The sequence below is a fragment of the Manacus vitellinus genome, unplaced genomic scaffold, assembly GCF_001715985.3.
Source record: "Manacus vitellinus isolate BGI_N305 unplaced genomic scaffold, ASM171598v3 scaffold_80_pilon, whole genome shotgun sequence".
NCBI lineage: Eukaryota > Metazoa > Chordata > Aves > Passeriformes > Pipridae > Manacus > Manacus vitellinus.
In genome coordinates this window covers 338,053-352,096 of record NW_021940818.1, presented here as the reverse complement: position 1 = coordinate 352,096, position 14,044 = coordinate 338,053, and the positions used below count along the sequence as shown (strand labels likewise).

The 14,044-nt window shown below is 41.5% G+C and overlaps 2 protein-coding genes across 2 annotated transcripts in view; one reads left to right on the top strand and one right to left on the bottom strand.

Annotated features, from left to right (window-relative positions):
* TMEM26 (transmembrane protein 26) overlaps positions 1-6,660 on the bottom strand; it is a 15,833-nt gene extending 9,173 nt beyond the window's left edge. The window contains exons 1-2 of the mRNA XM_008933647.2: positions 6,353-6,660; positions 3,163-3,241 (exon numbers count right to left, since the gene is read on the bottom strand). Of these exons, the coding sequence (XP_008931895.1) occupies positions 3,163-3,241; positions 6,353-6,543 (270 nt within the window). The 5' untranslated portion in view covers positions 6,544-6,660. The remainder of the gene's footprint in view (positions 1-3,162; positions 3,242-6,352) is intronic.
* The window catches only part of CABCOCO1 (ciliary associated calcium binding coiled-coil 1), a 227,785-nt gene that overhangs the window by 113,358 nt on the left and 100,383 nt on the right, over positions 1-14,044 (top strand). The window lies entirely within an intron of this gene.

Below are 14,044 nucleotides of genomic sequence, written 5' to 3'. Positions count from 1 at the left end.
GATCTGTCCTTCTTTCCCTCCTGGACTTTTATTTGGAGGGGAGAAGAGATCTGGTCCACTGTAAATACATATGTTATGGTAGAGATAGTTTGTGATCGTGTGTATAAGGTGATATGGTATTTATTTGTACAGTCATTGTAATATATTCCCTTTCCCCCACTTTGAGTCCGGTGTGTTTTGTCTGGAAAAGCCCATCTCACATTAGGTTGAGATGTGGGAGGGGGAATAGAGCTGGGGATTGGATTTTGGTGCTATCTCAAACCATGACAGAACGTGACAAGGAAAAACTCGATACTGTGTTTCACAGGCATTTGATAAACATTTTACCTTTTTAATACTAGAGTCCAGTCACTCCTAGGTATTGAGACTGTATCTAGCTAAATAAAAATGCCTTTTTTTTTTTCCTGTGCAAAGATAGAACAGGAGGAAGTTATACCCATTTTGTATAAATTCTAGCTCTGTTTACTTTCTCTTTCTTCTGAGATGAAGCTTACACACCTCTGATTTACGAAACATCTAATCAAAACAGAAATGCTGTTGCATGACATGGCGACATCTCAGTGTATGGCCTGCAGAGAGCTCACTGCCAGTGCATGGGGGACATCTGGAACACCAAACTAATTCAGGCAATTTCTGTTTGCATGATATTTACAATCCATTATTCCCAAATAAAACGGAGGTTAGCTAAAACTCTTCACACTGGGTCCAGCATTGGGATGGTAAAATTGGCACTTGAGGGTACTCAACCATGACATTTAACCTGTTAATGTGCATGGAGGCTGTGCAGGCTGAGGATGTTTTGGAAGAGCCTAGCCCTTCCCTGGAGCAGGCCCTCTGCCAAGGAACAGGTACCCTGCTTGCTGTCTGTGATTTGCTGCAAACAGTGTGGCCATCACTATGGCAACACGTGTGATGTCAGAAATTCAAAGCACTCCTGACTGCTTCATTTTGCTCATACAGGAAAGCTGAAATGTAAAACAGGGAGAAATGATTGCTTAAGCTATTTTCCAAATTGAGGAATATAATGGGTATGGGAGGAAAGAAATAGTGAAAGATGTAAGATCACTTCGAGGAGATCATTATGCTATAATTTTAGCTGGTAAGAGAATCCCACCTCAGAATGAGGGAATGGACAGTAATATTCACTATTTCCTCAAAATATTCAATTTAAGGTGGTTAAAAATTATTACAAGGTTTACAAGTATCTGCCTTATTACTGACTGGAAGCCTACACTGACTCCAGCACTGGTAGTCGGGTAAGCCCTGCAAAAGGTGGTCGGTTATTGCTTTCTGTGGCAGTGATACACCTGGCATTTGAAAAGGTAACAGGGGTATTTCTTTCTCTGAGATACTGTACATTATTAAGAAAGAATGTTTGGGGATTTTAATGGATTAAATGGTTTTAATTTTCTTGACACTCTATTTTGCAGACAGCAATGTCTTCTCTCAGTACAGTTCAATTTACTTTATCATCTCTCTCAAACATGTATTTCATTCCCGAATATGTTACCACAAAGCAGTAATTTCTATGCAGTCAGTATTTCACTGTTGATATATGAATGGTATTACTTATGTCCAGTTCTGCAGTACACAGAGAGGCAGAATTGCCTCTGTCTTAGGGAGGGGGGCTGCCTATTAACACCTGCTTTAAATAACAACACCAACACAAGCAGCTGATCTTTCCTGGTAAAGATTCAACACAAGATCAAAGTTCTACTGCCTTAAAGACCACAAACTGTTTTCGTGGTGAATAAATTAAAAGTGTTGATCTAGCATAATTACACATTCTGTTAGTATTTAAATAAGGAAAGTCCCAGGAATACTTTGTATTGAGAGTAGGCCTAATCAGGGTGCTGTGTTTGAGGTTAATTGATAGGAGGGCTTTTCGCCTTCTGGAGGTATTGTTTTTGAATCTGTTAGATTGTGTGTTTCCAGAACTCTCTATCCTATCTCTCCAGGTATAAACTAAACTGTTAACTTGATATACTTCCCCTTTAATTCACAGTAGCAGTATATCAATAAGAACAAAGTATGCCATGTTCTAACATCATTTTGGGAAATAAACTGCTGCCTTTGACTACAGAATTAGCCTGTTTCTTGGACCAGGTTTAACTATGACAAATGTTCTCAATATCCACCTTACCTGTCTGTGACTGTTTAAGGAGATTTGGGAAAACAAGAAGACAATAAATTCCTGCTGCTGTATTTAGAAAAAGCCTCAGGCATTTTCAGCGTAAACACAATTTTGAATATTTGATTATGTTTCTGTGGGCTCTAACAATGTTTCAAAGGAGAAAATGAGGCACTAGGTCTTCTTAGTCTAATTTATGTATTTTCTTCTGTTACTTTTTTTTTATTGTTTCAATCAGAACCTTTACTGCTGTGGATATAAGGCCTTGCATATGTGCAAATGCTGGGATAGACAAAATCTCCTTTTCACTACATGGAAGTGCTATAGGGACTTGAAAGCAGCCTGCATGAGGAGATGGTTCACTCAATGGGAGCTGCTGGGCTAAGTGACTGTTCTGGCCCTAAATGCCTAAATGACCCCAGAACAATTGCCTTTAAAAGTGTTACTGTGTGTTTTAGTCCTGAATTGGAATCCAGACACCCCCCTCCTAGATTACTGTGCAGCACAAAGAAAGAAAGGATATAAACACTGACAGACAAATTACTGGCTGTGGTAACAACCAGTGAGTGTTCTCCTAGGTTGCAGCAAATATGAGGTAACCTGAGTATAAGACCCCTTTCACTGACACTTGTCTCAGTTTTTACTTTTTTGGAGTTGTGTTATCTGCTTTTAAGTGCTGTGAAACTCATACTTTATTTTACAAAGGCCTCCAAAGCAATGAAATTCTTTCATCATATTGAGCAAGATTCATGCTGGTAACCTGGGGGTGAAAGGCTGTGTTTTTCAAACTTCTAGTCCTCAGTTCCCCAGATAAATACAAATAAATGGTCTCATTTTTAGCTAGGAATGAGGCTCATTATCTGATAATTAGGAAGTGCACAGTAGTCATAGTATAGCTGGCTTGGGAGACCCACCAATATGAAATAGAGAACTGGAACAAGACTTGGCAGACTTCTGTCTGTATGCCCAAATCCAACCCATCAAATAATGCGTCGATTTCAAACTAGTTCATCTTGTCTCATAATAAATACCTGAGTCCCATGATGAATTTCTAGCAGCCATAGTGATGGTACTGTGCAAATCAAATATAAAAATATTGCTGGTGAAAACCTGTGAAGGAAAAGAAAAGATATTTTGGTATTGTAACACATCATAAATACCATATATCCAAACATTATCTGCACTGAAAAGTTATCTTGTGCCTCTACCATATGAGATATTAAGAAATAGGGTAACTGCAAATAAGAATTGCTATTTTTGCTGGATTACTTATGCTGTGTCAGTACTATAAATCACAGGTTTATTTGTACATGCATCTAGGATCATATATGGAAGTTTATTTAAAATCTCTTTTTAAGAACTAACCAAAGGCAATTTGCTGTTTGGATTTCCAGCACAGCACTCTCTGTACTTAAAAAGCCTCTAGCTAACATACTCTTTCTGATTTCATGAAGAGTGAATTAATGCATTGAGTCGTTTTACTGAGTGATGCTGGGATAAAGGTTGTGGGTCAGAATCCTGCGCATTGACACAGGAAATGTAGAAATAGCATCAGTTTGCCTATAACAAGTATTTCTTCAGTAGTAAGTCTTTCAGTGCAGGCTGTGCACTGAAAATGGGTCTATGAAAATGGGTCTTGGCCTTGTTTCCCCATTTGTACTGGCAGTTGTATAATTCTTCAGGATTTCTGTCTCTAGTTCTTTCCTTGCCAGTCTTCTGTATCACTTGGGATGATGAAACTTTATTATCTTCAGCTTCTTTAGCTGGGTTTATGCAGAAGTCATGGAGAGGTTTTATGACTCCCTCTGCAAGTACTGATTCTTGTGAGAGTTGATGTTCTCTTATAAAACAGATGACATTTGTTTGGGGTGGGGTTTTTTTGGCAATTCCTATCCTTTTGGAGTAGGAATGAGGTGTGATGCCACTAATGTTCCATCTAACTCTGCTCTCCAATGAGTGAGCATTGCTGCAACACTGCTGAGATGCTCAGCTGCCTTTGTATCACGTATATGTGCGGCCCAGGACAGGGCAGTGTAGTCAAACTCAGGACATTTGCTTGGTTTCTTCTATCCTACCACTGGCACATTCTGCAGTGAATCTGAATTGCTTATAAGTATGCAACTACAGCAACACTTCGGTCAAATGCTGTTGCATTTATTGTTTGTTCCTATATTGAATGTACCTTTATTTTGATAATCATGACTTTTCCAGTGGGGAGATTAGATATTGAGAAAAGAAAAAAACCCTGCTGCTCAGGGAAATGACTGGGTTGCTGAGCTGCTCTAAAATGTTTCAAACAATCCCCTGTAACATAGTCTGGGTTTAGGTTTTCATAGTGGTTTTGTTTTCTTTTTCAAGGTTGGAAGTGTTGTTTGTTTTGACAGTGGGGTTTTTTGTTGTTAACTCTTTAAAAAAATAAAAAAAGTTATGATTCTGTGGGTTTTTAGCATGGTTATTTTGGGAGAGAACACACCTCTCATTTGAATGGAAGAACTAACATATTTTACAGTGTTTCCTGTAGGACTTGAGCACATGAAAAATCTGTCCAGCTGGCAGGTTAGCAGTACTGAGCTAATGATACCAGATCAGGCCAGGAGACTTCAGGGGCTTTAACCCTGCCTTTCTGTCAGAAGAGGCAATCTAGAGGACATGTTACATGGCCAGGCTCACAAGAATACTTTTTCTCCACATGTGCCATTTAATGTTTTATGCTGGTGTAATAAGGAACAGTTCTCTGTCAGTAATGAACAGAGACAATATGAGGCTCTAGGAGGCAGGAGCCTTGCAGCACAGTCTGCCCCTTGCTTGGATTGGTGACTGTCTGTAGAGGTGTTTCTATAAATGCTTCTGGTAATTCCTGTTCTAAATGTGTTTTCCACTGGAGTAGAAAATTACCCTGATACAAATAGATACTGACCATTTGTCTACAGTTCTTACCTATAAATGTCTTTACTGTGCTGTTTTAGGCGCTGGACCACATCCACTTTCAAAATTTCCTTCTAACTAAACGTAGCCCAGTCTTTTAGCACATGTATTAATCTAACATGGATCTGCTTTCAGAATCTTTTTTTCTTTGGATTTTCCAAAAGCTGCCATAGCAAGTGTTCCTTCATGAAGACTCTGTTGCTGCCTCTTTTCCCAAGTGAATTGGGTCTACTCAATCTGCCTGTCTCATAACTGCATCTGGGGCTGTGCTGTTGTTAAATTTTCCAGTGTCCCAGACATTATCGCTGCTTTTACTACATTCAAATTTAGGGCATGGAGCACTTGTGTGAATTGTCACACAACACTGCTTCTGTTATGATGAGTTTCACATGTTGCAACGGGCAGGAATTTAAGAACATGGAAATACTCTGGGGCTCTGGATTTGTCTCAGGGCCTGCCTGCAGTTTGAGTTTTTTAACAATAAAAGGTCCTAGTGAAATCTTGACAATTATTTACATGACCGCTTCCTTTTCACAGGGCACTTGTTTTGGCTGCCTGAGCACTGATGAGCTGTAGATGACAGCAGCAATTCTTTAGATGCACGTAAAAACCCATGTGCTTGGGCAAGCTCTGCGATGACTAACTTTTTTGTTCATTTCTAGGGCAGCATTTCAGGCATGAAAGTTCCCCTCTGGAAGAGCCTCTCAAATCCAAATATTTAAGCCACTGCTGCTGTATCAGAAGAGTGGTTGCCGCTCATCTTTTATTTGTCACTGAGTTTAGGTTCATGCACTAGCATGGTGTTAGCACTCTTGGAAGGAGGAGGGAATGGGAATACAGTCCTTAGGGAAGGAGGTGCAAACCAGGGCACGACAGGACAGAGTATGAGATGCAGGGAATCCCTGTGGGTGCCCCAGCATCCCTCTGCAGCGTGCAGCCCCGACAGGCAGTGGCTCAGGAGGTGCCCCTAGCGTCCCCAGCCCACAGCTTCACAGCATCCACCTCTTGCCTGCAGCTACATTCCCACACTCTTCGCTGCTAGTATGGATACACGCACAATTATACAGTGGCTCCCGAGTAGTCTGCTGCAGAACTGCCCCTCCTGAAAGCCCTCTGTTTGGCAATGGACTGGCCGAACTCTACCAGTTTTCCATCCCCGCCGCCCAGGAGCAGCCGGGGAGCAAACGCGACCCCTGAACGCCGGGGCCAGGGAAGCCCCTGCTCTCGGGGGCAGCGTCCCATCTCCAGCAAAGTACATGCAAAGAAGCAAAAGGGGCTCCGCCGGGATATGCTCACCATTTGTAGCCTCTGCCTTGCTTAAACTTGAGGGTGAGCCCTGTCTCCAGGCACAGGAGAAGATTGAGCAGTGCCAGCAGCCAGTACTTGGGTTCTTTCTTCACGGCAGTCACTCTCCAGACCCCGATGAGAGAGTGCAGCACGAAGAGCAGGCGAGTCACCAGGGCACTGAGCAGCACCATCAGCTCCATCCCGGAGCAGCCCCCTCCCTTCGCCCCGCACTGCGGGGGCCCGGCGCCTTTAGGAGCCCTGGGAAGTTACCTTGGGAGTCACCGGGAAGCCCGCGCCCCGCAGGCACACAGATCTCTTCTCTTCCATCTCCACAAAGGGGCCCATTATAACAAAAAAGAAACAGCATCGCCCCTCCTCCAGACTTCCTGAAAACTTTTTAAAGGGAAAAAAAAAAAGGCACTCTTCCATGTTGCCGTGGTTTGCAGGCTCGAAACAGCCCTGGCCGCCCCAAGGCAGGGGTGGGGGAGGGTTGCGTCTGTCCCCTCTATCATCGGTTCGGGGACACAGCAGAGGGAGGTTTCCCTCTCACAGTTACCATCCCTCTGCAGCCCCACTTGCTGCTCTCGCCTCGTAGATTTTCTAACAAAGAGGCAAAATGTAAGACACGTTATTAATTTGAATCATTTTTGCTGAAAGCTCCACTGCACTACTGAGAGTGCAAACTAAAAGCCCTCTTTCTGCTCCCCGTGAAAGATATAATTCATACTTGGGAGCTTTTAAAATCGTTTGTTTAACACTGCAGTACTGGAAAGCAGAAACTGTGTATTTAGCTCAATACTGGAATCCCTTGTGCAACAGAAGCCAGAAAAGCTAGTTAAGCCACTCTATTGTATCATCTACACCCCGCTTCAGGACTAAGGAGTGCAGAACTCCAGAAATCAGGATGAAATCTGGGCTAGTACTAATATTACTGAATTGACCAATAGAGACGTATACAAAAACCACACGAAGTTTTCTGTTAGGTCAGTTACCTCCAGACTGACTTTTAGTATCCTCTGTGGGAACAGTGTATAAAGTACAGAGTATGTTTTAAAACTGCTTTGATGTTTCTTATAGAGATTATAAATTTTATTTGAATTTACACTTGGGCAACCAAAGAGAAATTTCTTCTTGATCAAAACTGTTACTGTGTTGCTCTAGTTTTGTGTTAATTTACTGCCAACATGCTTAAATTGAGATACACCACTGAAAAATGCAAATCAAGTCCATGTAACATACTATCAAAGGTCCCAACTTCCTAGCTGATTTAATTTTAAAAAGTCCTTTTTTTAACTTTAAACACAAGAAGATATTCTTCTAAGAGTTATGACCTTTCTAAGAAGGTATTTTTCCTCAATTGCTAAGATCTAAGTTTTCCTTACTGCAAAGCCAAACCTCTTCCTTTATGAAGTGCTGGTGCTGGCCACCTGATATCCTTGGGGATGGGAGGGGATAATGGGGGAGAAGACTACTTTAAAATAACCCTACCCAGGAAAACAAAAGTCCATTCCACAATATGGATCACTCGCTGGGGAAATACCTGTGTAAATAAATGGGCTGTGCAGCGTGCCTTGTTGAAGCAAAAAAAATCAAACTCCTCATGCTCAGAGGAAAATTAATTCAAGTCAAGGACCTACTACTGATAATCCCCTGCCAACAGCCACCCAGCCATATCATGCCTTGAGTGCTGCTGGTTCACAGCCCTTCCGCTGGTGTTAAGGTCAAATCTAGTAGAAAAGGAAACTGGGAACAGACGGATTCAAGAGATTGTTTAAACAAGATATTCCTCTGTGGGAGTGCTTAATGTCAAAGAAATGACCTGGGGGAACTGGTATATCTGATTGATCATGGAGATCTTAACAGGGCAGATGTCACAAACTTGGAAAGATGATCAGTGGGATGTTCCCATGATACTGTGCTCTGGAAGGATGCAGTGAGCTTTGCTGATAGCTAGTAGTTCTGCATATTAAAGACACTTTGGAGCTGACTTGCTTACAAAAGAAGTTTAATCAATGAACAATCCAGACTTCAGTGAAAGTCCCAAACTCAAATAGGAAGAAGATATATAGCATTGACTCAGCCTCCCTCACTGGTGGGACCATGGTGGCAGCACAACAGCCTGAGTAGAGGGAGGAAGTAAATACTCATGGATGACTTTTATTTGGTCTAGAAGAGGCAAATATTGCATCCAGACTTGGCAGAGTATGTTTTTAGATGTCTCTGGCTAATTTGTGGAGCAGCTTGTTCAGGAGCCCACGAGGTCAGCGCTTGACTTGACTCCTCCGTGGTTTATGGGATACGATGTAGAGACTAACAGCTGAAGAGCTTCCCTGAAAGGGGGATCTTAATGTGCTTAGATTTGGCAGGAGTAAGACAAACCAGAGTTCTCTACCATTGCTCTGCTCAGCTTGAAAAAGGAAAACTAGATGCAGATCAGCAGGCTTATTGAAAGTAAGACAGATGGAACACCTAACTCTTTGCAGGGAGTATGGATGTTGCTTCCGTAAATCACATGGGAAGTACAGAGAAAATAACTGTGTATCAAGAGAAACTTGAGAAAGGGTGAGAAGAAACCAGCATTGGCAGGATTAGTGAGATTGCAGGAGCAAGAAAGCATCCTTCAGAAAGTTGAAATGCTGTCCAGATGAAGAAAACTGAAAAGATGATAAACTCTGACATGTACAAACATGATAAGGCTGGCTGAAGGAGTGTGAGGGACAATTGGCAAAAAACATAATAGCTAAAATGTCTGTTATCTGTTCAAACACATCATGAACAGGAAGTCTGCCAGGGAATTGTTTGGTGAGGGGATGGTCAGGTGGCGCAGAAGCCCTCAGGGGGTGGCACAGCTGTGCAGGAGGAACAGATGAACTCTTTGGAGTCCCAGCATGAGTACAGGTGTACACTGTAGAATGGGACAGCACTGACTCCTGCACAAAACCTTATAGAGTTAATTTTTTTATTTGGTGACATTATATGTATGGGTGTTCCACCAATTCTTTTCTTTTCATAGTTTCTGCTATTTGCAGCTTACAGTTGTCAGACTAATTGATCACAGGCTAGGGAGAATTACTTTGTTTACCTTGTTCTTGTACTCTTTCCCTGAGGATGGAGTTAGGTCTACTGTTGGATACAGGCAGTGGAACAGATGGACCTTTGCTCTGACCCAGAATGGTTACAATAATAGAGACTTTCTGGTCTCAGAAATTGTCCTGGAATGGGAGCAAGACAGTTTGTGTGTATGAGAGGTTGTAGTGTTGGTTGGATCCAAGCTGAAAGCAAGGCTTGTGTCTGTATAGAGTGCTCTGCTAATGATATACCCTCTCCTCTGTTTTTTGGGTTTGTTTGTTTGTTTGTTTGTTTTTTTGCCTGCAAACTGTGTCTGTGTGGATGCTGAAAACTGTCTGTGTCTGAGTTTTGGTGATTATGTGCTGTGGGGTTTTTGGGGAGTTTGGTTTTGTTTTAAGGGAGAGCTCTGAGCAAAAGAAATTGTCTCAGAATTTACTTCTATTGTTTACAAACTGGGATGGTTTTGGTAGTGAAATTTGAGGGTAGTGGCTGTTTGCCCTCTTCAGTTCAAGACACTTTGAAGATTTGATTTACAGTATTCATAAAGAAATAATTATAGGGTATTAAGCTGGAAGAGACTGGAGATGAGAATGGGTCATAAATTTGCTGTGAGTCAGTGTCCTAGTTAGGACAGCTGAGACCAGTTCATCATGGTATGGGTGTAACCCAAAACTGTGTATTCTATAGCCTTCCATGCCATTTCTCAGAAATTGTTAGCAGTAGAGGCCTGCGAGATAGGAAGATGTTCCTGTCCTCATACCCTTTTATGGAATTCCCCGCTCTGAGGGAAGGACTGAGCATTCCTGCCTGAACTGGAGAATATACAAACTTGGAGTTTTGGAACCTTTTTACCACTCGTGGGATCCAGAGGAAGACTGCAGCTCACCGCTCTCAACCAGACTGCAGCTCACCGCTCTCAATCAGACTGAGACCACCACCCTCAACTGGACTGCAATCATCACTCTTGACCAGACTGCAACAGCACTCTCACCAACAGGTTTTCCCCTCACTTTTTCCTTTGGACTCAGGGGCTCAGGGGGCCCAATGAACACCACTCTGTTCATGCCCCAAGGTGCTGGGTTATATATTTGGCTTTTGTGGGTTAAACCCAATTGTTTGTCTGTATAACTGTACTTATTGTATTATTTTATTAAATTGTTATTCTGATTTATAATCTCTCTTTTGAGTTGAGTTCATTTTCCCTGCTGGTTTACCTTTAAACCAGCTCAGTCAGCAATGTTGTTCTGGTTGTTCTGCTCTGACAGAGACACTGGGATGTATAAACATATGCGTAACGTGCTGGATTTCAGACCTCAGTCAAATTACACTAATTCAGGTGATGCTTTTCCAAGAGCGAGCTGACAGGATAGCAAGGGGGTTCTGTGATTCAGTCTAGAGAAAAGAAAACTTGAGAGATGGAAGTGGCCAAGTGTTGCCAAGAGGCCAGGGATAGCCTCATTTTTCCAGTCCCAAAGTAGAGGGAAGGAAGTAAAAGGCTTAAAAAAAAAAATAAAAAAAATTGCAAGTAGGTGTCTGAAGACACCTCTTGCTAGTGAGGCACTGCAATAGATTGTATAGAGAGATGTCCATTGTCACAGGCTTTTAAGCACAGATTAGGGAAACATCTGTCAGGGATGACAGCAGTTTAGTTGATCAGTGTGGGGCAGAGGGCTGACTGGATGATCTCTGGAGTTTTCCCCAAGTCTCACCTCCTAGGGCTCTAAGTTTATTTCTTTATTATCCAATAAAGACTCCTTGAGTCTCTAAGGAAGTTTCTTCCTTAAATTAAATCTGTTTAATTTTACTTCCATTGGGTTCTTAAAGAGGAGGAAATTGTTCTGCTTTCTCAATGCTTGACTGCAAACTGTGAATAATTCTGACAGCCTTACAGAGAGATCACAAGAGGCAGTTAACATACATGTTGACACAAATGGGAATGATTCAGTTGCACATGTGAAACAAAAAAACTTACCCAATTCTGGCATACATGAAAGCCTAACTGTTGCCCATCAAATACAAGAGAGGAAAGCCAAATCTTTCAAAACATGATATGTGAAAGCAGGTACCAGCTAAGCTCAGTAAGGGTATGAAGGAAATGAATAAAGGAGTGAAGAAACAGAGTATAAAAAGATTAGCTCTCCAGTAAAAATCCAATATGATTGCAGAAGCATTAAAATCCCTGCAGGAGATTTACTGAGGACTCTGCCCTGGATTAGAATTTGATATAAAATAACTTAACTAAAGTCGTACAATTTCTGTGCCATTTGTAGCTGAGTTAATAGCATATGTTCCTGGAGGATTACAGTCAATGATTAAGGAAATTAGGTTTTGTTTGAATTTAATTTAGTTGTATAAAGCTGCTACAATAATTTACAGCTTTGATATTTAATATTTAATAACCCTGATCTTAAAAGAATCCAAGATATAGCAATGTCATTACATATTGAAATATTATCCCCATAAGTCATTTATATTTGCTAGTTGAGAAGAATGTACATCAACTAAATGGGCTAAACAGGAGCTACTTGATAAAAACCAATGCGGTTTTACAGGTGGTGGTAGTGAAATCTTTCTGTATCTGTTATCCAGTAAATCATAATTCACTTAAAAAGAACTTTTCAGTCTCAGTTTCAGTCATCAAAGGAATACACCCTTGATAGTTTTCTTTCATCTAATTTCCTAGCTTTTGGCTTAATGAACATTACAAATCTTGTCTGTTCTTTCTTATAACCCTGCTTCTGCTGCTCTCTTCCTTCATTTAAAAAAAAAAAAAAGAATTAAAATGCTCAGTGTCCAATTAAGCAGAGCACCATGTCTTTGTTCAGAGGAAAGGAGGCAGGTAAAAACACCCTCATCTGAAAATAAAGCCCCCAGTATTTTCAGGCACCTTTCTATTTGCCACTAAGATGTGATCTAAGTGCCCCCCTGTACCGACACCACCAGCTGCAGAATCAGGTCTCAAAATACACTTATTATCCAAAGTGCAAATATGCACCCCATGAAGGAAGAAGCAAAAGGCTTCCAGTGGCCAGCCTGCTCTTGTTCTCTCTTGCATCTCTATAACCTGGATGTAATTTCCACTCAATGCTTCCCTTCTTGTGCCTGTAGTCATTTCTCTCCTCTATAGCTTTTCCTTGGAAGATAGGACCCATCAAATGGGCTATTTTGGATAGCTGGCACTGCCTTCCAAGACACAGATCTGATAGAGGAAAGTGAGCTTAGCCCAAATTCCAGTTCCTGTTTTAATGCATTGTGAGTCTAGGTTTTTAGAAAGGAAGGTGAAAGCACTGACTGCCTGACCCTGCAGTTATGAGTGGATGTGGGTCTGCAATGGGCACCAGGGCCCTGGCCAGAGTAGTAGGTGGTGTGAGCTGGCAGAGCTGACATCAAAGCTTCTGCAGCCCTAAAATCTGGCACAGAGGGGTGTGTTTTCCCCTCTGATTAAAGCTGGGGGAAAGCACACAAGCGCTTTATAGCTCTCTACAGTTATACGACTTTTCTGTTGGTTTTGTAGTTCAGAAAAAAAGCCCTCCGGAAGGACCACGTTTTTCTTTAAGAACTAGAAAGAAAGAAAAAGTTTTTCAGGTATTTTAGTAGGATTTTTAATTCCTCCTCCAGCCAGGGCTCTATTTCTGAGAACACACAGGAGTTCTGCAGCACTGAATATTTCGAAGAAGAAGAAAAGCAGCCTTGTTCTGCAGGTGCTATTTCAACCATGACTGAAGCAGGAGAACTGAAGTTACTGGGGAAAACTATAGCATTTGTCATTAGGAAAGAGCAAAATTTTCTATTTTTGGCTTGGAATCCTTTAAATGGTCTTTCTAGTCATTCTCTCTCCTATTCTCCAATGTAAGGATGATGCAATGACCTGACAGGAAAAACATGATTCAGTTTTGGGGCACAATGAAATGGTGACTGGGCATGGGTTCCTGGTGCAGCTATTGCCAGTGAAAAGGCCTCTCACAGAGGGAGCACTGGGCACACAGGCAAAATATCTCAGGCTTCAGATGACAGTTGTCAAGATAAGCTTGTAAGTTTAAAGCTAATGGCACTGGCTTTGTTTACCCTCTGAATACCTCTGCATAGTCTTACAATTAAGTTCTTCCTCCATGCTCTGAACTCACTGGGATTCTTGTGGAAGTATTTATTATGGCACCAGGTCCAAGCTAATGAGTCTGAGATCAAGGTAATTCAATCAGTGTCTCACTACAACTTGATTTCTTTGGGCATGGTGTCTTGGTAATTACAATCATATGCCTCTGATAAACTCAAAGCATAAGGAAGAGAGATGGTAAAATGTTGACTATATAAAGAAAATCCCCAAACATGTAATGTTTGTACTGGGCACATGAGAAGTCTGACAAAGCCAGGATGTAACTCACTGGAGGAGTCATGGAAGGACAGTGGCTTCTGGGCTCATCTGTGCTTGATAAATAGGGTCTTTCTTGATTTTTATTTTTTTTAATTATTATTTTTTATTTTCCATGATATACAGGTTGTGTGTAGGCCTTTGCCATCATCAGTCAGAACAGTTAAACAACCACACTTGGCTATGGTCCTAGCAAGCCACTTTCCTCCCTGGTGATACTGGGGTCTAGTTATAATCTACATGTATTTTTTTACATATATTTT